General features: G+C 32.9%; 2 protein-coding genes across 28 annotated transcripts in view; both read right to left on the bottom strand.

The window, feature by feature from the left end:
- LOC128855293 (modifier of mdg4) overlaps positions 1-11,611 on the bottom strand; it is a 57,449-nt gene extending 45,838 nt beyond the window's left edge. For 9 of the 27 annotated variants that reach the window (XR_008453707.1, XM_054090064.1, XM_054090055.1 and 6 more), the window contains exons 1-4: positions 11,433-11,610; positions 10,941-11,247; positions 10,739-10,878; positions 7,540-8,335 (exon numbers count right to left, since the gene is read on the bottom strand). Coding sequence is in view for 25 of the 27 variants with exons in the window: in XM_054090064.1 (XP_053946039.1) it covers positions 7,540-8,335; positions 10,739-10,878; positions 10,941-11,154 (1,150 nt within the window). In the remaining 2 variants the exon portion in view is untranslated. Of the gene's footprint in view, positions 1-7,539; positions 8,336-10,738; positions 10,879-10,940; positions 11,248-11,432 lie in introns of all 27 variants that reach the window. The other 18 variants (XR_008453708.1, XM_054090070.1, XM_054090067.1 and 15 more) reach the window with 3 other exon arrangements.
- A 5,509-nt stretch (positions 11,612-17,120) lies between these two features.
- Positions 17,121-24,067, bottom strand: part of LOC128855291 (ABC transporter G family member 23) — a 28,387-nt gene continuing 21,440 nt past the window's right edge. The window contains exons 6-12 of the mRNA XM_054090050.1: positions 22,412-22,806; positions 22,112-22,343; positions 19,467-19,644; positions 19,199-19,385; positions 18,793-19,058; positions 18,645-18,731; positions 17,121-18,556 (exon numbers count right to left, since the gene is read on the bottom strand). Coding sequence (XP_053946025.1) covers positions 18,345-18,556; positions 18,645-18,731; positions 18,793-19,058; positions 19,199-19,385; positions 19,467-19,644; positions 22,112-22,343; positions 22,412-22,806 — 1,557 coding nt within the window. The 3' untranslated portion in view covers positions 17,121-18,344. The remainder of the gene's footprint in view (positions 18,557-18,644; positions 18,732-18,792; positions 19,059-19,198; positions 19,386-19,466; positions 19,645-22,111; positions 22,344-22,411; positions 22,807-24,067) is intronic.

The following is a 24,067-nucleotide window of genomic DNA, read 5'->3' as shown; positions in this document are numbered from 1 at the left end:
GGCCAAGCATTGCTTTTTTTATTCTTAGATTAATTCATAAATATTAAATTGAATAAATATGCATACGTGTGAATTTGTTCCTCAATATTTTATATAGAACGATGTCGATCAAGCTAATAAAGAATTTTACTATTTCCTATTGCAATTACTCAAATAATTTTTTTTTCACAATTCACTTCACTATATTCACCAACAAATGAAAACACAAATCGTTGATATAAACATATTAGGGTTGACACCTCATTAAACCGATTGCGTACCAAAAAAACCAGAAAAATCGAAGTAAAAAATAAAAAATCGTAGCAAATGATACAAATAGGTTTATATTATAGATATATATGCCAATTAAATTTGTACTTTTAGTAGATTTACGACAGGAATAAATAAATTACTATTTTTATTTTAAATATACCTATTAAACACATTCGAATTGTTTGAATCCATTTCATACTATCCAATAAGTAAGAACTTTATTACATCGCGTGCTTATTTAGCTGCATGGGAACTATCGATATCGATAACTATGGTTTAACAGCTAAAAATGACAAACCCTATTGATACTTCTGTGCAGTAAGGATTAGCAAGTTAATCGTTTAAAGCCAGAACAATGCTTCTAAATTGTGGAAATTTACTTTGAAAGAAATAGATCTGTTCGCGAAGTTCATAGAGCACTTCGTCCATAAGACGGGCGGTTTACACGCTCACAGCATCATTGCTCTTATTTCGTTCGATATATCGAAGCTATGAAAGAAACTGCCCCTGCGGTGAGAAAGAAGAAACGAGCCCTGCTTACAGAATTTTTGGTTCCAAAAATTAATCGGCTAAACATCACAGACAATTCGTTCCAACTAGACGGCTCAACTTGTCATACAGCGCACTTAATAATTAGTGGCCTGTCAAACCTACTTCAGATCCATGAACCGAATGTGGGATGTCAAGAATTTTTGAAAAAAAGGAAAATTTTCGCTAAAGCGGCTTCTTCGTTTATATTTGGTGATCGGTTTGTGTTATGCTAAGTGGTTTGCTTTCGATTGTGCTTGGAATTTAAAAAAAAGATGAGTGAAAATTCTAACAAAGTTAAGTGTGCAGTCCGAGGATGCAAAAATGAAATTTGTGAAATGGAGTTTTCCATTTTATGGCGCATAATCATCACCACATGCACATGCTGGAGTACCACTACCAACGCGAAATGACGAAAAGCCTTTCTAGAATCGCAGCATATATCGAAAAATGGCAACTGGCATACCATACTGCATTCGTACAAGATAACTAGTAGTTGCTTCACCCACAACCCCATCGATCAACTATTTTTTGCAAACTGTCAATTTCATATCGCCGAGCATTCACATAACTTAAAAAAATAGTTCCGTTACAAACACTCTATGCATTTGCAAGAAAACGAAAAAGTTAATTTAATACACTTATTTTTTAAATTTCTCCGTAGATTTTTTTATGTAGCTATCGATATCGGTGACAGCGGGTAGCTATCGATATCGATGACAGCTAAGCATGACGAACTGTTTTCACATTTCTGTTCAGTAAGGTTTGGCAAAACATCGGGTCAATTCAGAAACGCATTGTAATGCGCAGTAATTGCAGTGTTGCCAGCACTGCCAATGTGACAACTCATGCAATTGATAGATTTGCTGACGTTTCGCGAATAAATTTGCTCCATTTAAGAACGCGCTCTGCAGTAAAATGGAACTATTACTAAGTTTAGTAGCCGACGATGCATGTGAGCCAAAAACTGATAATTTTTTATTAAATTTAGGAAAAAAAACCCAGTAAAGCTTAAAAGAAGGACATATTTTGTAAGAAGTTTATTATTAAAACGAAAAATACCGAAAAACAAATCTTTTTTTGAAACAATAAAATCATTTCCCGAGTATATATTTTTTTCTCATTTTCGATTGAATTGGTCCACTTTTAAGGTAAGTTTTCGATATCCAGTTGAATCAGTTTTCAATTAAATCATTTTATGAAGTGTTTAAAAACCTCCCTATTCTCCATTTTGGTTAACTGCAAGGACGGGACGTTGTGGAAATTCATTAAAAAAATGTTTACAAAATACATTATGGAAGTCATGTAATAGCAGGCCGCTTTCCGGCAGCTTTCGGATTGCTTTGATATTGCTAAGGGAGCTGCGCATTATCTTTTCAACAAAACAATTACAGCAATATGAAAATTGAAATAAAATGGTCATCTGTTGAAGAGCAACAAACAATTATGACTGAGTTCGAAAACAGCAGAGAAAACCTGTTTGCCTTTGTAATTGGTTGCTTAGATGGAGCACACTTTAATATAAGAAAAAGGAAAATATAATGAAATATAGTCTAACTATCGTGTTTTCAATATATTTTTTCATAAAAAAAATACCATTATACTTACTTTTCATCAGATATCGTTAAATGGCAGTCTTAAAATTTTTCTTGCAACTATTGCGCGACTTTTTATGCAGAAATTTCATTTAAGAACGCGTTGCATTTGTAGTGCTGCCATATTTGCGTTTTTGAACGCTATGCTGATACTGCAAACGTATGGCTGTGTTCGTAAATGCGACATGACTTGCAGATAGATTTTCTTTAAATTTAAGAAAAAGAAGGCTATTGAAGTCAAAGAGAAAAATGTTTAGGTACAAATGTTTGTCTTTAAAAAGAAAAATACCTAAAAACAAATCGTTTATTAAAACAATAAAGTCGTTTCCCGAGGACATTTTCTATTCCCATTTCCGAATGAATTGGGCCACTTTTAAAGTAAGGTTTTATAAGTTTTATGAAAATTAATAATTTATAGTTTCACTTTAATAATTTGCTGTTGGAGGAGTCATTGAGTGCCTTGTACCATAAACTTCGTCGAAGTCCTCAAAATACCTCCAGGATGTAGCTTTTCTACCGGAAGAATTTTTTTTTTCTTAATGCGTTTGTACGTTACCAAGAGATTTAAGCATTTTCTCTGCGCTGTGGTGCTGTCCAGTCTTATATTGGGATTTACATTTTTAACTTCGGTCACAACTTTCTTCCACAATACATTTTTTTCCTTCTCCCCGATTTAAACTCGTCCTCCATATTCAACCGTACTCTCAGCAATAACTGTGTCTCCGCATTACTGAGATTTTCACTAAAAATTTAAAAATAATAGTTTATACAATTATTATTAACATAATTTAACTAAATTTCAATACAAAAATTAAAATAAAACAGTTTTGCTTACTTTTCATCAGACATCGTTGTTAAGTGCAGTAAACAATTTTTTAATAGAAATTATGAGTGACAACTGATAGAATTGTTGTCTTTTTGAACGCTTGATTATTGCAGTGCTGCCATATTGGCATTTCTGAACGTTCTGTTTGTTATGCAATTGTAGTTTGCGCGACATGTTGCATTTACGAACACAGCCTATATTGCGCATTATAATGCGTTTCTGAATATACCCATTATGAATAAATTTATAACCAATACCTTCGGCACGAAATTACTTTGCAATATTGCACAGTGGATTGGTAGGCGAATGGGTTGGTACGCGGCTACTACTTAGTAGTGCCTGGTTTTAAAACCGCGGACATAAACACCATATTATGGGAAGTTTTTTTGTAAAAGAAGTAGTCCTTTGGCTGGCAATGGCAACCTCCGAGTGTATTATTTATATGATAAAATTCTTCATCAAAACCCATCTGCCGTTCCGAGGTCACATAAGATTGTGAGGTTCCTTTATTTGTGAGAAACCTCAAAACACACAAAATAAATTGGACAAGGAGCTCGATCAAATCTAACAAAAGAGTATAAAACCTAATTATATATAATATATAATCAGATGGGCATCAGCAACAATAAGTCAAAAAAATATGAGGGTCGTAATATTGTTGTAATTATTGAGTGCGGCGAGCAAGCATTACAATTCCCACTTACTCCTTAAAAAAATAAGTATTTTAGGTTCCCACTTTTCTTAACGGCAGATGCCGTATCCGAATAGTTTGGTGTGTGACTATAAATCAGAGTAGTGAAGAAATGTCCTTTTAATAGCGATTGCCCCTCGGCATGCAATGATATCTCCGACGAATTAGTAAATTGAAGCACAGAACAAACGTCGGATTCCTAATGAATTTGATTGGAATTCATTCAGAATCTGTCCCAAGGGTGCAAAATGGGGTTTCAACAAGCCGTATATACTTTTTGAAAATTAAGTGCTTTTTTACTCGAAAAAAATTTTCGCTTCATTATGAAAATACGGGGCGTTTTCTAAAATGTCTAACTTTATGCTCGAATAAAGTAACATGTTCCGAAAGGCAACCTTGACGATGTATTGTTTTCGCAAAAGTATTATTTATGTTCTCGATATCAAACAAAAAGCAACCAAAGCATCATTATAATTAAAAAAAAAAAGTTGATCCAATATGTGTACAAAGGCGTGAATTTGCGGAGAACGAAGAAAAATACGTTTTAATAAAATTGTCTCTACCATTATAAGATATTTGTATTCAATATTCGAGGTAAAAAAACGTTCCAGAACATCGACAACGTTGCAAAGTAAAGTATCGATGCGATACTTTTACATTGTGTACATACGTTTCGGAACACTAGTCAAATGTTTTAGATTAAGAAAAATTAAAATATATATTGAATATAATAATAAAATAGGCTTTTAAAGAGATAATACTTAAGCAAAACTGAAAGTTTTAACATTATACATATGTATTTAATTTTACAATAGCCTTCCGCTTGTATTAAAGCAACAATTTCTACCTGAGTATGGCTGTGTTCGTAAATGCAACATGACGCGCAAACTACAATTGCATAACAAACAGATCGTTGAGAAATGCCAATATGGCAGCACTGCAATAATCAAGCGTTCAAAAAGACAACAATTCTATGCTGTTAACAACAACAACAATTCTATCAGTTGTCACTCATAATTTCTATTAAAAAATTGTTTACTGCATTTAACAACGATGTCTGATGAAAAGTAAGTGCAAAACTGTTTTATTTTAATTTTTGTATTGAAATTTAGTTAAATTATGTTAATAATAATTGCATAAATTATTATTTTTAAATTTTTAGTGAAAATCTCAGTAATGCGGAGACACAGTTATTGCTGAGAGTACGGTTGAATATGGAGGACGAGTTTAAATCGGGTAGAAGGGAAAAAATGTATTGTGAAAGAAAGTTGTGACCGAAGTTAAAAATGTAAATCCCAATATAAGACTGGACAGCACCACAGCGCAGAGATCTTCAATCTCTTGATAACTTGGGAATAGAAAATGTCCTCGGGAAACGACTTTATTGTTTAAATAAACGATTTGTTTTTAGGTATTTTGCTTTTTAAAGACAAACATTTGTACCTAAACATTTTTCTCTTTGACTTCAATATCCTTCTTTTTCTTAAATTTAAAGAAAATCTCTCTTTTCTTCGCTCACAAATTTCGTCTAGTGTTAGATTCAGCAAAATTTCCATTTTAGTATTATACGCGTTCAAAAATGCAAACAAACGTATTTGCAAATTGTCAAAAATTTTATAAGTATCAAATGTCAAACTTGCAGTGTTGCCACTGATGCTTGTGCTGCAAGTCATGGGTATGTTCAACAATGCATTATAATGCGCAACATACCATTTCAGAGTGAGCAGTGCGTTCAAAAATGCAAATATGGCAGTACTGCAAATGCAACGCGTTCTTAAACGTCATCAAACGTATCAAAAGTCGTGCATTATTTGCAGCAAAAATTTTCACACTGCCAATAAATACGCTAGTACAATGTCTGATGAAAAGTGGGTATTTATTTATTTTAGCTTTTAATACAAAAATTGATGAAAAATACGATATTTAATCTTTATTTTGGGTATATTCAGAAACGCATTATAAATGGCAGTAATTGCAGCGCTGCCAATGTGACAAGTGTTGCAATTGATAGATTGGCAGTATTGAAATTTTTCCTGCAAATAATGCGTGACGTTTGATACAAAAATGGCGTTTTGGAACGCGATGCATTTGCAGTACTGCCATATTTGCATTTCTGAACGCATTGCCAACACTGGAAAAGTACGTTGCGCATTATGCGTTATTGAATATACCAGATATTAAACTTTTGACAAGATATGTCCTTCTTTTAAGCTTTACACGGTTTTTCCTCACATACATCGTCCATGACCAAACTTAGTAACAATTCTATTTTACTGCACAGCGCGTTCATAAATGCAACAAATCTATCAGTTGCATGAATTCACATTGACAGCGCTGCAAGTACTTTACAGCTACCAAGTTTTTTATTAAACCAGCGGTAAAAAAAAAAAAAAATCAAACGAAAATCCGATCCAGGAATCAGTCCGTGATTAACTTATATATATATTCCTATTATCGACTCGGCAATGACTGCCGTTGCTTGTACATTAGCAACATCTAATAATTCAACTTTGTATAAAAAAAAAAAAAAATCATCAAATAAACCGAGTTGATTAAAGACCAAAAACCAGAAAACATACATTGCGTTTTTTGTTGTTCATAGATTTAGATTAAAAGGAATAATATTACGCTTTGTTTTCGTTTCACTGTCTTTGCATGTTGCTAAATTAATTGAGAACATTGTAAAAATTTGGTGATTTTAAATTTATATTTTCACAATTATTGCAGAATTTTCATGAAAAATTTACAAAAAAAAAAAAAAAAAAAAATTCGAACTGCTCAAAATATTGCGTTCGTTCAATTAATACTATTTACACTGTTTGTCTTAAATTTTCTGCTATTGTTGACAAACTATTCAGTTGAACCAAGATATTTTTCGCTCCATACCAACGTTGGTATTTTGCAATAAATGCCTGAATACTAAAAATTAGCTGAAATATTTCTGTTCAGTATTTTGCTAAATTAAGTCAGCTTTTGTGCTGGAATATGACGATTTGCCAATATAAATAATAATTATAATATTTTAGCTTACCTGTTAATAACTACACATACATAATTCCACATAACACTGCATACCGGTCAAATAAGTATTTTTACTATCTTCAATAAACCGAGAAACAGCTTTGAACAAAAATATAAATAAACAAGATAACATTCTTCTCACTTAAATTCACCAACAGTTTTTTGCTCTTTCTTATGTTCTCACTAAAAATCTTGTAGCACCATTTTTTACCACAAATAATTGCACTTAAAAATAGAAAAGGGAACCGAATCACGACCGTTGCATCGTCCGAAGAAGCCAATGCAATTATACAATAGGCGCAAAACACGAACGGGAAAACTTTAAATAAACGTATTCATTTTACAGACTAAAAATTTCGTTGGTACAAGAACATATTAACGAGGGCTTATTTACGGCTCTAATACAACCAACCCTCGTTAAATTGACTTTACACAACCTGGAGACAAGTGCAACCGATCCATTAACTCAATTATTACAATAACATCATCTCTAATTTTTAAAACATTGATTATAAATAATAGCTTTTTACATCTATGAAATCCCATTAACAACAATCAGTTAATAGTTCGGTTACACTTGCACCAATCTCTTAAAACTACAAAAGTAACTACTGTATTCAACCAACCTTGTGCGTCACTATTCGCTTGATCCGCCACGTCCACATATGATGTGTCGGTGAACGATGACTGTTGCTGTTTCACCAACGCCTTTGATGTGGTTGCACTTCCACCACCACCTGACCCAGCACTAGTTTGCCCCGTCGTCGCACCCGTAGGTGCTTCATCATTTTCTGTAAAGTAGCTATCATCATACCGAAGTTCACCGTACGAATCATCTTCTACATATGTGGCCTCATTTTCTCCTCCCTCTACGTCCCCAGCATCTTCAGCATAATCTGGTTCCGATTTCGTGGGCAATTCTATCGGCAAGTCTATGTATTCGGTTTCATTTTGTTGTTGAACTTGCGTTTTAGTTTCCGACGCAGGGGCAGCCACGACAGCCGTTTGTACAGTAATTTGTTGGGCCCCACTCGACTCACTTGTATCTAAGGGGTCAATTGTACTTTTGGTGCGTTTAATGTGTGGACCACTTGCAACGCTGCGTGCTGGTCGTTTATGCGTAACAACAGTGGTAGTGGCGGTGGTGGTGTTTGCTATTTGCTGAGGTGCTATATGCGTTTGACTTGGAGTTTGTTGCAGATGTTGGGACTGTGGTTGAGCAACCACTTGTTGCGCCGCAGGAGCTGCTGTTGTTTGTATGACAATCTGCGTTTGTTTATCATCTCCCGAGTCCTCCACCGATTCTATTTTAAATGAACGAGAAGTTGATGTACGTTGACGAACTCGCGGAGAGGAAATTTGTTGGATTTGCGGCGTGGGTGTTGAAGGTTCCGCAGGCGACTGTGACGGTGGTGGATCACTCTAAAAAAAAATTGAATTTATTTAGTATAAAACCAGGTATTTTATATTAAAATAATTCAAGGAAAGTTCAGTCGTGAAATGATCATAATTTTATTTTAAGAAAATAAAAATAGGACCGGCTATCCTGTTTAAAAATAAAGTGTTCTGATGGCGGTCGTCAGATCACAACCTTGCATCTTTTTTATTCGATAACTAATGTTAGACAGAAAAATAAGAATTTTTATGTAACTCCTCTTTTGAAAAAAGACGGCTTAGTAAAAAAAAAAAAAAAAAAAAAAAAAAACTGTACAAATCGATGCAGTATGGGTATATTCAGAAACGCATTATAATGCGCAACGTACTTTTCCAGTGTTGGCAGTGCGTTCAGAAATGCAAATATGGCAGTACTGCAAATGCATCGCGTTCCAAAACGCCATTTTTGTATCAAACGTCACGCATTATTTGCAGGAAAAATTTTAATACTGCCGCTGATTACGCTAATATGATTTCTGATGAAAAGTGAGTATAAAACTAATTTTTTTAGCTTTTAATGTAAAGATATATTAAATATACGTTATTAAAACAATATTTTATTACATTTTTCTTGATTTTAGCGATTATCTAAGTACATCGGAAGTAAAGTTGCTTCTCAGAGTCCGACTGAGCATGGAAAGTGAATTTGCTTCAGGGAGGAGGAAAGAGTGTTTTGTGGAATAAGGTGGCGGAAGAAATAAAAAAAGTGAATAAAGATTTGAAAATAGACGGGCAAATCGCGCAGCGAAAATTTTCTAATTGTTTCAAAAGATTTTTTTTTTTTTTTGAAAATTGGAAAAGTAATGAATTACAATCACAATAAATTAAAAAGCATTAGCGACTAGGAAAAAAAGATTTATTTTTGGGAATTTTTCGTTTTAATGAACATCTTACTATATGTGATTTTCTTTTTAGCTTTACACGTCTTTATTTTTCTTAAATTTAGCAAAAAACTATCACTTTTTACTTCAAATATATCGTCAACAACTAAACTCAATAATACTTCCATTTTAGTGTAAAACGCGTTCATAAATGCAACAAATCTTTTTGCAAATCGTCAACAAATCTATCAATTGCATCACTTGTCACATTGGCAGTGTTGTCAGCGCTGCAATTACTGCGCATTTATAATGCGTTTCTGAATATACCCTATATTATTACCATGTTTAAGAACCAAGGGCGAGAAAAAGAGATCAATCAAGAGGTAGCGGAAGCCCCAAAAGATTTCCACACCCCAGATAGAAAGGAAAAATTGATTATTGCATTAAAGTCGACACCAAAACTTCAGTAGTTATAGAACAAGCTGAGTGTAACCCATGCGATGGTTTTTGAAATACTGCAATTTGAGACCGACAAGCGGTTTGTATGGCGTAAGGCGAGTCAAGTGCTAAACAATATCTTCAAATAAGACGATAAAGCATGGAGGAGGAGGCGTCATGGTGTGAGATGCAATGGTTACAAAACGCGCAGAAAAATTTGTAGTATCTAGCAATTTTAGAATGTAATTTGCCTCCATCGAATACAAAGTTGGATTTCAATGGTAATTACTTCGTTGTGTAGAATACTGACACAAAATATTCTACCGTAATAATTAAATGTTGCACAAAAACATACTTCTGTATTTTACACAGAGATTTCTGCTTAACACCAGACCAAGTTACGCGAGTGTCACGTAAATATTAAAATGTACTTAGTGTTAATGTAGTTGTAACGGCATAAACATTCCCATAAATGTTTGGGGAATGCTGAGAGTGAGTCGTTTCAGTGAAGTAGAACCGATTTTCGTGGTCTTACTGTATTTTATGAAAGGCTGTACGCTGTATTAGGCGGCAAAAGTGGGCGCAAAAATATGTACTATTTTTTTTTTTTTAATCAATTGATACCGTACAAGTTTTTTTTTGTCTTCGAAATAAATTGTTTCTACTAATTGTAAGAGTTAGTTACTTTTGGCTGTAGAGATAAAAAGAGTGTCAAAGAAAAACCCTCTGACGTAGACGTTTTTTTTTTTCTTTTTTTAAATTAAAGACTTTCTAAATTCTCTAATTCCGAGGCAGCCTGATTTTCCGTTGTTTACATTTTCATATAAATTTTAACATTTAGAATCATACTTTTACAAAAAAAAAAAATGTAATTGTTGTTCAATTCAATAGATTAGCCTTGTATGTTATACTTTAATGCTTGGGACAGATGTGCTCAGAAAAAAAAATCCCAAACAAACTTGACGCTTCTTTTTACAGGGTGGGTACAGTTTCTTACAAATTCGTCTCGATACATTCATAAACAGATGTATACATATACACATTTTGGAAAATGGCGAAAAAACAAAAGAGTACAGCGAATACACCAGGTGTGTGCTTTTGTACTTCAAATTTCTTCGTTATGAATACTTACATCAGTTAACCCTTTTATTTGCAGAGCCTCTGCTGTACTAATAAACGCAGGTAAAGCTTCTTGCTTCACATTTACTTCGCCACAATACATGAACTGTATAAGATCTTTGAGTGCCGTGTGACTTACATCCTTTAGAAAAACTAAAAATAAAATTGAAAACATTAAAAAAATATCTTTCAACGAAAGGGAAATTTACACCTACCGAAAGCATGCTGATTGGCCGGCATTTGGGTAAACATTTTACGGAAATAGGGCGAACAGACCGATAGTACTAAACGGTGTGCCTTAACAAATTGCCCCTCTGCAGCCAGCGTCACGTCCACCAAGTCGCCACGACATAACGACTCATGAAAGCCAGCAGATAAATTGCTATTGAAATTATTCCAACAGAGCGAGAATTGCTCGTCATCCGCCATGTTGGCTGGCAACAGTAACGTAGTCGTCGTCTGATCCGATGTCTTTGCTCACACAAATCGATAAATTTGTGTATGTACCAAGAATTGAAAATTCTAGAAAATAAAACAAACTTAATAACCAGTGCCACAATTTTAATTCGTTTAATATCGATTTATTTAGTTTGTTTATACTAAAATAAAACCCATTTTTACGACTATAAAAACACTGGGAAATTATTTTCGCTCCAGGTAAAAATTATTGGAAGATTTTAAAATTCACCGAAAATGCAAATACTTACCACCAACAATTATCTAATAACTTCGGCTTTGTTTTCAATTCACTTGAAAAGTTATAACTTTGAATCCAACTTTATTTTAACTATTTTTCTAAATAGCTATACCCGTCCAACACTACTTTTCCAAAATACAAACCGTTCTCGCTCAAATTTACGAATGAAATCCAATTTCGACCAAACGCTTGGCGTTGTATGCGTTTTATGGAAAGAGTTTATTTCCGTAAACGAAAATTTTAGTAGCTTAATTTTGATTGGCTATCGCTCATTACAGGGTTGCTCTGAATGTTGCCAGATCGACAATTTATTCAAATAAATTATGCTAGTTTTTCATTTGATAATGAACCAGCAAGATTAAAAAGTTTACTTTATACTATAATTTTTTCGCTCTAAACTGTTTTGAACCGAGTTGTTTCAATAAGCACTAACCCACACTTTTCTACACTAAACTACGTAAGCGTCATATCTGCTGCAAGTTAGTTCAGCACTTGAAAATAGAAGTTAAAGAATTAAATCAAAGAAGTTTATTGAACTGCCCATGTGATGACTTGAACCTTTTTTTTTGTAGTAGTCCACAAATATAGACTCAAAATCGTAACATGCTGCCTCTCTTGGATTTCGGAATAATAGAAGTGTAAGTAGTTATATGGTATAAACACATTTTCATGTGATTTTATTCAAAATAAATGTATTAATATTTAGATGCAACTCAATCAGTAAATGTTCTCGATTTACCTAAAATTGCATTTTAAACTCCTTGTCTGTGGACGATGCTAAGGTTTTCGTTACGAATTCTTCGTCGCAAATTCTTTGCTACTTTTTTTCTTACACAAATGCATACCTATTGCATATAAGCGCGTCTTCCAATAGTTTCCTGTCATTCCTAGGTGAAAAAAATCGCATCTTCTATGGATGAATTATTTGAATTGGCGTCGCTGATCTACCTAGTTAACAAGTCTTACTCAATTTGTTCGGTTCATTTAATTTTTATGCGCCAATGCTTCAAATGCTTTGTTTATCATAAATCAGCTGGTTTGCACTAAACTGCAATAATTTTACTAAACTGCTCTAAATTTTTAATGCACTCATCAGTACAACTATTAGTCAAAAATGATAAAATACAATATTGCGTTCATCAGAAAGAGGTGTGACGTCACAATGGTGCAGTGCATAAATCACATCATTAAGAAGTAATCCAAAGTACAGTTTTCCATGCTTAATTAGAATTTTTTTCTTTTTATTGAAAATTAATTTTCATAAAACAATTCTAAAATTAAAGTGTAAACACAAAATGTAAATGAACACTTAATTTTGACGATCTCCAAACCCAGGCAAATAAAAAAAGTAAATTAGCTGTTCTATCCATGAGTGATTATTCTCTCCATAGTGTGTTCTGCCGATATCACTTTGAATAGAATGAATTGAATATATATATTAAGTTTTAGAAGGCGGCAGGTAATTGAATTATCACCATATTGACAAGCAGCAAAGAATTGTGGTCATCTATGTGTAATTATGTTTGATGTGATTCTGCTCAATCTCTTCAATTTATGATCCGTTCTGTTCGTTTTGTTTTTCGTCGTTATAGGGGTTGGCGCCAGTCCAGCATGCTTGACTGCACTTTGTATGTGCTAGTGCAGTAGGGTGGCGTCGTGACACACGTTTTTGTTGTCGGCTACACGTACGATGCTTGATGAAAATCAAAAATTTTTGATATTTTCGTTTGACGCTTACTATCGTGTCGGAGTCTGATGGACAAAACAGCAGTGTTGTATTTAGCATTGAGGTTAGTATTTAGTGTGCGGTTGCCCAATAGTATATTACTCGTAAACACCTACATATACTAAAAATAAGCACAATCCGTATGAAATATCTACATAAATAAGCAAAAAATTTAAAAATTTATATGTAAATGACATTATTTAAAACTGATATACATAAGTAATTTAATAATAATAAAGTTATGAACCCGAAAAACATAAGTTATAATTAAAAACATGACTTATTGCGATTTTTTAATATAACACAGAAAGTGGGTAACAAAAAAATTCTCAAACAACGAACAGAATAAGTTAAAGCAGATTACCTTTAATTTTTGTAAAATATGTCAAACCCAAATTTAATTCCCTTACTTAGGCTTTTCATCCACACTTTTTTTTATCTCTTTTCTTCTTTTTTTTAACAAAACTGCAATAGCTGCAAGTAATAAAAATGCATCATCCGATGACGACATATTTACTTCTAAATACAACTGTCGATTGATCGCTTTTTGTTTTGAACGTCACCGGGCAAACGACAAGCACCCGACACGCACACATATAAAGTGCTGGACAAGCAATGCTGGACTGTCACGAGGGGCTATTAGCTTGGCAGTATAACGTAATTGGAAGCACTGCAAGTGCATGTATACTTACATAGATATTTAGCCATTTTTAAAAGCGATTTTATGTAGCGGTTAATTAAGTTACATTTGAATTGGAGAACTTAAATGAAATGTGAGTATATATAAAACTATTATACGAAGTTAATTGAAGAGTAATAAAATAAATTACGTTTTATTGTGATAGAAGAATTTGAACAAGGGCGTTTTTCACTGCTTATCTTGGTAGGAAAGATGAATTTCAAAATGCGCGTAGAAAAAATGCTAAGGTAGATTGGTTTAAAAAAATTTATCTCCCACAATCACTCAAATTTGTACGGCAAACTTTGAGTAATATACTTAACGGACGCGAAGAGGAGCTACTGCCAAAACAAATACATGGAATAAATTAAAAAAGGTAAATTTTATGTTTAGTGGGTTTTTTTGCAGAAAATTTAAATACTTCGCCATTACACATAAGCTATTATCACAAACTGATAACATTTGAATTGATTTGCGGATCGTTATCTTGAAAATGTCCATTATTTACAGGCTCTTCATGTAATTATATTTATTATTACTACTGAATCATTCGTTTTATATTACTGTTGCCAATGAATTGTTGAGAAGGAAAGTGAGGGTCTATTGCTGCAATTTTTAGCACAGCGTAGTATTAGGAAACTCAAAACTGACAACTCGCATATCCATATGTACATATATCCATGGATGTGAGTCCATCAATTAGTTGTACGCATTACAGACTCACACGATTTCAATTTACATATAAATTTCTGAAGTGAAACTTCTTAGGCGTCGATGGACGAGCGAAAATGGAGAGTAAAATTTCATGGCTATGCAACGTTTTGGACATTTTCGTTCCGCGAGAAAGAAAAAACATGTAACGTAGAGGAAAAGGAGAGAGAGAGCTATACCTTATAGTTATATATCTTAAATACACTTTAGGCTATTTTTCCAGAGTTTTTCCTTCTAGTTGCTAATTTCTAATGAGAAATAACACTGCCTACTTTGTGGCGCTTGTTTGTTGGTGCAAACTTGTAGGAAATATATTTTTGGTGCCTATTTTTTGGCGTTATATTTGCGTTTCTGGCTAGTGCTTGTGCGTACTATAAACTGTTTGGGGCGTTTTTTGGTAACAATTTTTTGTCGTTTTTTTTGGTATTTCATTATTTCATTTATTTTAAAACAAATAATGTACTAAAAACTAGTAAAGAAGGCTAAATTCCAAATATATATACCCGCACATTGATTAGTAAAATTTAATTTTGCTGGCTGCTAATTCTTGGAATCAAACAAACTCATAGGCAATAGGAACTACAGCTTGTAACATCAGACGGGCGGACGGATATTTAGTCTGAATATATGAAAAGTTTGTGCGGAATCGTCATGGCGGTCGGAGTAACTGTTGTGGATTCACGAAACATACAAATTCTATCTCCGCATTTTTGAAAATAAACAATGAGAGTAAAGAATATATCGATTTTAAAACGAAATTCCTTGTTTCATGCTCCACAACTAATACTAACTCGCTTACTTTTTTTGCCAGTAAAATTGCGTGCATAATTGTTATCATTGGACTGATTGTATGAATGCATTCACAGCAATGATAGCATTAATCTCAACATCTGTGTCTATTTTTGTTTCTTATTCTTTCGAGGAATACGAGGACGAGTGAGTTCATATTTATTTTGATTGAGCATAGAATTAGAACATTAAAACCTTTATTTCTAAATGAGGAAAAAAATCGTAAATTTTTAAGAACACCTAATTAATGATTTCGTACTGCAAACGATTTTACACTTTCTACATACGATTTTTAAGAGCTTTCCTTTCCAAGAAAATCGAGCTAAACCTTTACTTTGAAGTATTGACATATTTCCTACTCTATCATCGATTTTGATTTCCACGTCCTTGTTTAAATTTAGAATAAAGGGTCTTTCCAAAGATGCGCCTACATGTTGTTTTAAAATAAAATAGGTAAAAATTTAGATAATTTCTGGTTTCACTATTTTTATTCAAAATATGTGAAAGATTATGGGGAAAATTACATCCATTATAAATGCTCACCATGGGAACATCTACAGGTAAATTCCACCAAACAGTCGATTCATGAATGCCTAATTGTTGAGAACGTGGATATATCGATGTTTAAGATTGCTCAGAAACACTTTGCGGTACAGCAACAATATTCCCAAAAAACGTCAAATTTTTGGTCTTCCTGTACTTTTTCTACCCTTGACAGAACCAGTTCCTCGAAATTTTTTAACCTATCTTTGAATTGTCGATTAATTCGAACGATCATTTCCACCAGGAAATCACGAATTTTACGATATGTTGTTATCAAAGTTGGACCATTTTCATAATAAGTTTCAATAATTTTAACAAACAAATTTTAACTGACAAATGTCAAAGATGACATAAAAAAGTTTGCCGAGCATTTTCATAGCAGAAATACACTCGGTGGTTTGCCATTGCCTGCCGAGGGGCGACCGCTATTTCTTTCTATATGTATGTATTGTCAAATTAGTTAATAACCAATAAATACGAGCATAAGCACAAAATATACCTTCAGAGCTGGAGGCTGCGTTTCAGAAGAACATGTGTACATACATACCTACATTGGCCGATTCCTATTTAATATATAACTCTAAATATACTTTATAAATTTTGTCTCAAATATATTTACTTAAATTGCTGATTGCTAAAATAATATTGAAACTATAGTAATGACTTTTTTCGTGTAATAAACCGTTACGGCTAATTTTAGGAAGCCGACACAAAGGTTTACTGAAATAATTTATAATATAAAAATGTGTTGGTAAGCGCATAACTCAACAACGCATGGATCAATCTTAACAATTCTTTTTTTTAAATGTTCCTTGAAGTCCAAGGATGCTTTGTAAGGCGAGAAAAATTCGAATAATTTGCGGGAAAACCCAAAAACAGCCCTTTTCTTTTTCCCATACAAATATTGCGCATTCGTGTGTGTGCGTGTTCGCATTGGAGGATCTAATGCGTTTACACAAAAGTGATAATATCGTGAACCTGACCAAATTGAAAAGTCAGAAAATGTAAGAGCTATAGATTTGATTGGCCTCGCAATATTCTTTCTTCTGTTTTAGTTTCAGAACGAGTTAAGGAATATTTCATTCACAAATAATAAATAAAAATAGTTAAGTAAATTCTAAGAATAATCATGCAGGGCTGAACAAATCCAAATATATTTTTTTAGAATACCAAAAGATAAACATATTTTAAGAATAACAAAAGACAAACATTATTAATTAATCTAGAAAACCCATGTTTCTCACATGGTCAATTGTATGTTGACTGTTCCAGTGTTGGAAAACCATCAGATTTATTTGTATATTCACCAGGTAATCAAACAAAAAACATTGTAAATCATAAAGCACTACAATAAAAATAAAACAGATTTTTGTTAATAATTATGATTCACTTGATTTACAATAAAACGATTACTGAAAATACTTATATACGTTTTATTTTATTATTATTTTTTATATCGGTTATTAACTCTATGTTAATATTGTAATAATAATAATTAATTATGTCTATCTTTTGTCATTAAAGCACCCACTTTATAAATATTTGTCACCTTTAGGTTCCCGCTATCCCTTTAGATTATTTTTCAATCAGGTTTGAACCTTAAGTTCCCCTCTTAGTTTGAAGCCCTCTGGCAGACATCACAGTCGGGGTTTTTAGTGGGTCCCAAAAGGGTGACCAAAGTTCGTGGAAGCGAAGATACTTAGGTCACCCGAGCTGACCCTTTTCTTTAATTCTCCTGAACAGAACCGTCTCCATGATGATAGGGCGGTGTGTGAGGGTCAGCAGAGTAAAAATGTCTTAAAGTCGAAATATAAACCGTCACATTTAAAATCTATTTGACAGAACGAAGTCTGTCGGGTCCGGTAGTTATATATAATAATGTAGATTGCTTTGTTTAACGTCATTTGTATATTGATTTTTAATTTATATTTACGCACTTATGCCCCTTACATACATTGGTATAGTTACTTAAGTATATAAATATACATACATATATACATTTATTATTACTTCTATTAAATATCGTACATGATTCCCTACCACATTATTTATAACTAGAAGAAGAATAGTGCAAAATAAAAACAAAATCTATCAAAGATTAGAAAAGTAATGTTCTTGATAAAAATGAGTGTATGCATGATCACAATATAAATTTGCATACATGCTCGTACATATGAATATGTATGAATAAGTAAGTAGTCGGACCTTTGCAAGCAAATGTCGCCAACAATGGGTCTATAGTTGGGTGTTTATTTTTTGTGATTTTCTGGCATAGAAATTATTTAATTTAAATATATGTATATGTACATCTTATGCCTGCTTTTAAAATTTCCTATCACTACATACATACATATGAATTTCTATACTAAATATTTTTTCACATAACCGAAATGTATGCTTAAGATTATGTAAAACAAACATAAACAAAATGTAATACTACAACATTCTTCTTTGGCTCGAAATCCCGAATTTGCTTAAGCTTTTCGCTTAAGGCCCACCATGCAGAGCGTAAAGAATATAACAATCCATGCTGACATTACTATGAATCCATTGTACACTTGTCCATTGGTAATGGACCAGCCTTTCTCAATGATATTTCGCGCTGATATAGATGGAATTGTAAACGGGAAAAATAAGACAATCTCCTGCAGAGATTTCGGCATACCTTCCAGTGGCCAAAGGAGACCTGATATATTGAATATATTATATTTGTATGAAAATATTTGGACATGTGAAATATTTTTTGAGGATTTATGCATGTATTGGTAACTTACCGCAAAGAATTATCATTGGATAAAATGCGCCGGTGGCCACAAAATTTGCTTCTGTGTGCGATTTGCAATAGACCGATATGAGCAAACCTTCAAGAAATTAACGTTATATTTAATTTATTTTATTCAGGTATAAGGAGATGTAGCTTACCGAAAAGCATACCACAGAAGGCTGTCAATGTTAATAAGCCAATGAGGGTGGCTGTATCACCTTTGTTGTAAGTATCGAACACCAGCCCAATGTACATTATCACTTCAAACGATTGGAATGCCATTATAATGAGTTGCGTCAATAAGTGAGCCCACAGCATTTCCATAGCAGATACTCCAGCTACTAACGTTCGGTCCCAGACACCATCCATGCGCTCCGAAATGAAGACGGCTGCTGTCATTAGTGTGGCCAAGAAGAATACCATGCTATCGTGTATGATACATACATACATGTAGTTATATAAATGTACATACGTACAAAGAAAGTAACGTTAGAAATGTGCTCCTTGTTTCAATATTTACACTATATCTAACTTTTATGAATCGAGAAACGTATAGAGACTTACGTCATAACGACACCAGGCGCCACATATTGCTGAAATTCAATATCTACCGAACCATAAACAGGTTCCTGAAATTGAATAGGAATGTTCCCCAAACCAGTTGGTAGATTACAATCGATTAACACGCTCTTTATAAATGATCCAAAAATATCACGCAACTTCCGTTCAATAAAGTAGCCAATTTGTTGATCTATTTTTATTTTACAATATTTAAAAAAGAGTAATTGAAAACCATTTCCAATCCCTTCATACTTCTCATGACATTACTTACCTGTCATATCAATATGTACAGTTAATTCGGCATTTTCTACCGTGCCGTCATCTGCATAACGGCCATCATCTAATCGAGCTTTCATTGATTCTGAGAAATTATGAGGAAACCTAATATAGCCCAGGACTTCTGTGCGTTTTGCAGCGCTAAAGGCTTCTTCTTCCGTTTTATAGTATACCTAAAATAAGAAATAGTTCAATAAAAGAACGGCGAGCATTAAAATTTTGTTAATATCGAAATAATTCAAAATAATTCATCCTATTCAGAACACTGCCTTTTCTACTCATAATACACAAAATGATGGAGAACTCGCAAAAAAAATTATCTATTCCAAATGTTGTGGAAATAAAATAAAAGTTAATTCTAATTTTGATACTGTTTATGCAGGATTACTAAGTCTAGTATTAAGGGGTGATATACAGTTTCAATTTTCAGAACATAGATTTTTTTTCTTAATCTACATATATAATATTTAAGAATACACACAGAAAATTTAATATCGTTCCGGTGAATATTTTCGAAGTTACACGCAAATTTGAAAAGGCGTTTCAGAGTGCTTTTCAAATTTTAAACGCGCTTTTCTCAAAATGGTGTTTTCAAAGTCGGTGACCAACATTACTCGAAAGCGGCTAAACCGATTATTTCCAAATTTTAACACGAGCTTCTTTAATATATTTTTTAGTAATTAATCGAAGATTTTTTTTCACCGATAAATATTTTTTTATAAAAAATTTAAAGCCGAAATTTTGGTCAAAAATCGATTTTTTTTTGAGAAACCTCAATTTTGTCAAAAAAATTTATTTTGCTTATTCCTTCGTTAATTACTTTAACGAAATCTGTTCGGTTTTTTAATTTCAGAGGGTCCAGTCCTCTTCCATCTTTTTTGAGAGGAGCACCCGGAGATCAGCGGTAGCTCCTTTCCAAATAAATATTTGTACTAATACTAAGTCTTAAAATACAGTTAAATGGTAACATAATGTGTGTACAAATTTTTAGATCAAACTTAAAAGTTTTCTCAAAAAAAATTCTGGAAATTTCGCTTTTTTCGGCCTTCTAACTGCATATAATTAGTTGAGCCTATTGTCACACAACTAGACGGCCGCCGTAGTCGAATGGGTTGGTGCGTGACTCCCATTCGGAATCCACAGAGAGAACGTAGGTTCGAATCTCGGTGAAATACCAAAATTAAGAAAAATATTTTTCTAATAGCGGTCGCCCCTCGGCAGGCAATGCAAACCTCCGAGTGTATTTCTGAAAAAGCTCCTCATAAAAATATCTGCCCTTCGGAGTCGGCTTGAAACTGTAGGTCCCTCCATTTGTGGAACAACATCAAGACGAACGCCACAAATAGGAGGAGGAGCTCGGTCCAACACGGCAAGCTTCTTAATAGAAGGCAAGTTTCTTTTCATGATGCCATTTGGCGACTTCATTTGAGACTAAATGTTGTCAAATGTCACTAACGGAATTGGTTTCAAATGGAAAGGATCTAAAATGACAGGTGGCCGCAAATTTAGTAGACAGAGAGTATAACTTCTTTGAATGTCTGTTTTATTTAGAGTAAATTTTGAAATATTATGATTTTCCACTTAAAATATTCAGAACTGCGCCAATTATTGTTGTGTTCGATAACAAAATTAGCCATCACCCGCCATCAATCCAAATAAAGAGTGTAAACGAGAATTCTCTCATTAAAAAGAGAAAAAGCAAAAAAGTTAAGGAACCCAAAATTTGCCATAATTTGTCATCAAAAAAGGATTTGTGTTGTCCAAAAAAAAAAATTACCAAGAATATTATTTACAGATTCTGGTTTTTTGTTGTTGAATTTTCCATTTTATCGTATCTGGCTTTAAACTTCAAATTTGAATTCGGCGCAAGGGACAGAAGTGCACAAAGCACCAGATTCCACAAGAAATTAATTTGTTGGTTTACCAAAAGTTCAGTTACAAGCTTTCAAATCGTATGTTTCGTAATGGATATATATTGTAATATTTTGCTGTGTAACATTTCTCCAACACAAAATGAACTGGCACTTTGCTCTATCAATTTTTGGACGATGGATAATTTTTTGGTGTTAACGAATGCCTACTTGCAAAATTTTTTTTATCGAAAAGTGTCTTTGAGTTCTGTATTTTCTGATTCTGATCTGATTTTCAATGATTTTTTCCATTTTTTTTTACCTTTATGCGTTCCATTGCTTATCTGCATCTTATCTGCTATCTTATTTTTGTATACAGCAACTGGCTAGTTCACAAGTGTCAAATAAGATCGCCCCTACTTTTTGGTAGTGGCAGTTTTCAAATGTTTTTCTATAATTTATTCACTTACAGCGGCTGCCGTAGCCGAAGGATTAATATTTATTTATTGAATTTATTTTATGAATTGTATTAGGTAATTAAAGATATGATTTTAGAGCCCCGCTCTAATGGAATTTTGTTCTTAGAATTTTGTGTCGAGAAAAAATGTACCCTATCTGTATAGACTCGTATATAATTTAACAAACAGATTTTTTTCTTGCCATTTTAATCATCTCTGTCTTCCAGTGCAGTTTAATTTCGAATTACAATATTCTAATAAAATTTTACCTTTCTTGAATACTCTTAAAGTAACTTAAAAATTAGTTAAAAAGCGTTGAAAAGAATACATACCCTTTCAGCAATATCGTCTCCTAATTCTGATATATATCGACATGATATCTTTTCAAATTCACAACTGTCATTTTGATTGTAAACTGTTATCAGATTCCGATCAAAGCATGTAGCATAGTCGTTAACTTCTTCGCTGACGATACCAAGTTTAAGATTTGTTGGTGTTTTGCCAATGGCTAAATAAAAGCACGATAGTTGAATTATTGGGAAAAGGAGCATGAAAATAATTCCGCTGAAAACAAAGATATCATATTAAAAATTCATTTCATATATAAAATAACTTGTCTCTTTTAAGCTTACGAAGGCTGTCGAAAGAGTTGCACAAAATTCTTTGTCATCAAAGCTTTTATTCGACCGCGTGTTGTAAAAAATATTCGTTTTCTATTTTCTGTTTCCGGTTCACGTGCGTTGCCCAGTTGCTGAGTTGGTTGCGTTTTATTGTCATTTTCATCCACGAATGGTAATTTTTTGCATATCTCGTTGGGATCTGGCGAATTTGCGTCAATTACTTCCACGGAATGCATAATTGCCGGCGGTTGAGAAACGTTGACGTTATTGGGCTGTACTATGTCTGAGTCTCCTTGTTTCTGACTCAATATTAAAAATGCATCCTCAATAGAATTGCATTCAAATTTAATCATTATATTTGTGGGAGTATCTTCAGCCAATAACACACCATTACGCATTAAGCCGATCTAAGTGGATGTTTGTGTGAATAATTATTATCATCAATGTATTTGAGTACTTATATACAATTAAAAATTCAATAAAAATACCGCAAGACGTTTTTGACAACCTATATATATATAAGTAATATAAGTATACAAGCATGTGCAGTGTATAGATATGTTAGATGCTTGCCCTAACCGATTTTAATACCCCTATAATTTATACTCATCTATACCCCGTGCAAAAATTTTAAACACACCATTAGTTTTTTTTTATAAAAAATATGGTTCATATAAGAACATAAAATTTCATCAAAACTTTCAACTTTTTAACCAGGATTTTTAGAATTTTCTTAGGTATGTTAAAAAACCCATTGAATTTTAGTATAACACGATGAGGTGCCACACCTTTTTTTTCATACAAAGTACATGACCGATTTTTTTTTATATAGAAGAAAAAGCCTACCACCGTCAACAGAAAAAAAAAAATTGCCAACAAATCAACGATATTTTATAGTCACTTGCAACTTGCTTGCTTACAAAATTCAATTTGTTATAAAATTGCATTCACAGAAAAATTCTAAAAATGTTGGTTAAAAAGTAAACTTTAATTTTCGAATGCCTATTTCTATATATGTAATATACTATAATTTTTAAAGAATTAGTTTTCAAAGTTTGAAGTGAAATCCGCAAAATTTAATTTAAGTCTGCTACAAAATTATATTCAATTAGAAAATTTTACAAAAAAAAAATTAAAACTTATTTACTATATTCTTAAACATTTCAAAAGTTGTATTTCGGATCGTAACTGCTCGAGTTGTAAAACATCACCACATGAAGAAGAAGAAAATGTATCCTTTTATTTTTTAATTCAATTCGGAGCGTAGAAAAAGCCTGTTAGATTATTAATGTATCATAGCAACAAAAGGAAGTCTTTATGTTTAGTGCGAACTTCCCTGCCAAGAGATTATATTTTTGTATGCCGCTTTAACTTGCAAGTAAAAAATATAAGTAATATTCCGAATAACACCAGCTATATCCCAAATTCGAAAAAACATCTCTTATATACACGTACATACTATACGAGGGTCGTTTGAAAAGTCCGTACAAAAATAAAAACTACCTAATTTTTTGGGGTAAACCTTTTTTATTTTTCGATAATAGTCTCCTTTTTGCATCTGTAGTGTGCCCAATGAGCGACAAATAGTCTCCTTTTAGGCTTATATATTTCGTGCAACGCTGTTGTAGCTTTTGGAATAATAGGATTTGTCCAAATCTGAAAAATAGC

The sequence above is a fragment of the Anastrepha ludens genome, chromosome 2 (genome assembly GCF_028408465.1).
Source record: "Anastrepha ludens isolate Willacy chromosome 2, idAnaLude1.1, whole genome shotgun sequence".
Lineage (NCBI taxonomy): Eukaryota > Metazoa > Arthropoda > Insecta > Diptera > Tephritidae > Anastrepha > Anastrepha ludens.
This window is presented reverse-complemented; position numbering and strand designations above follow the sequence as displayed.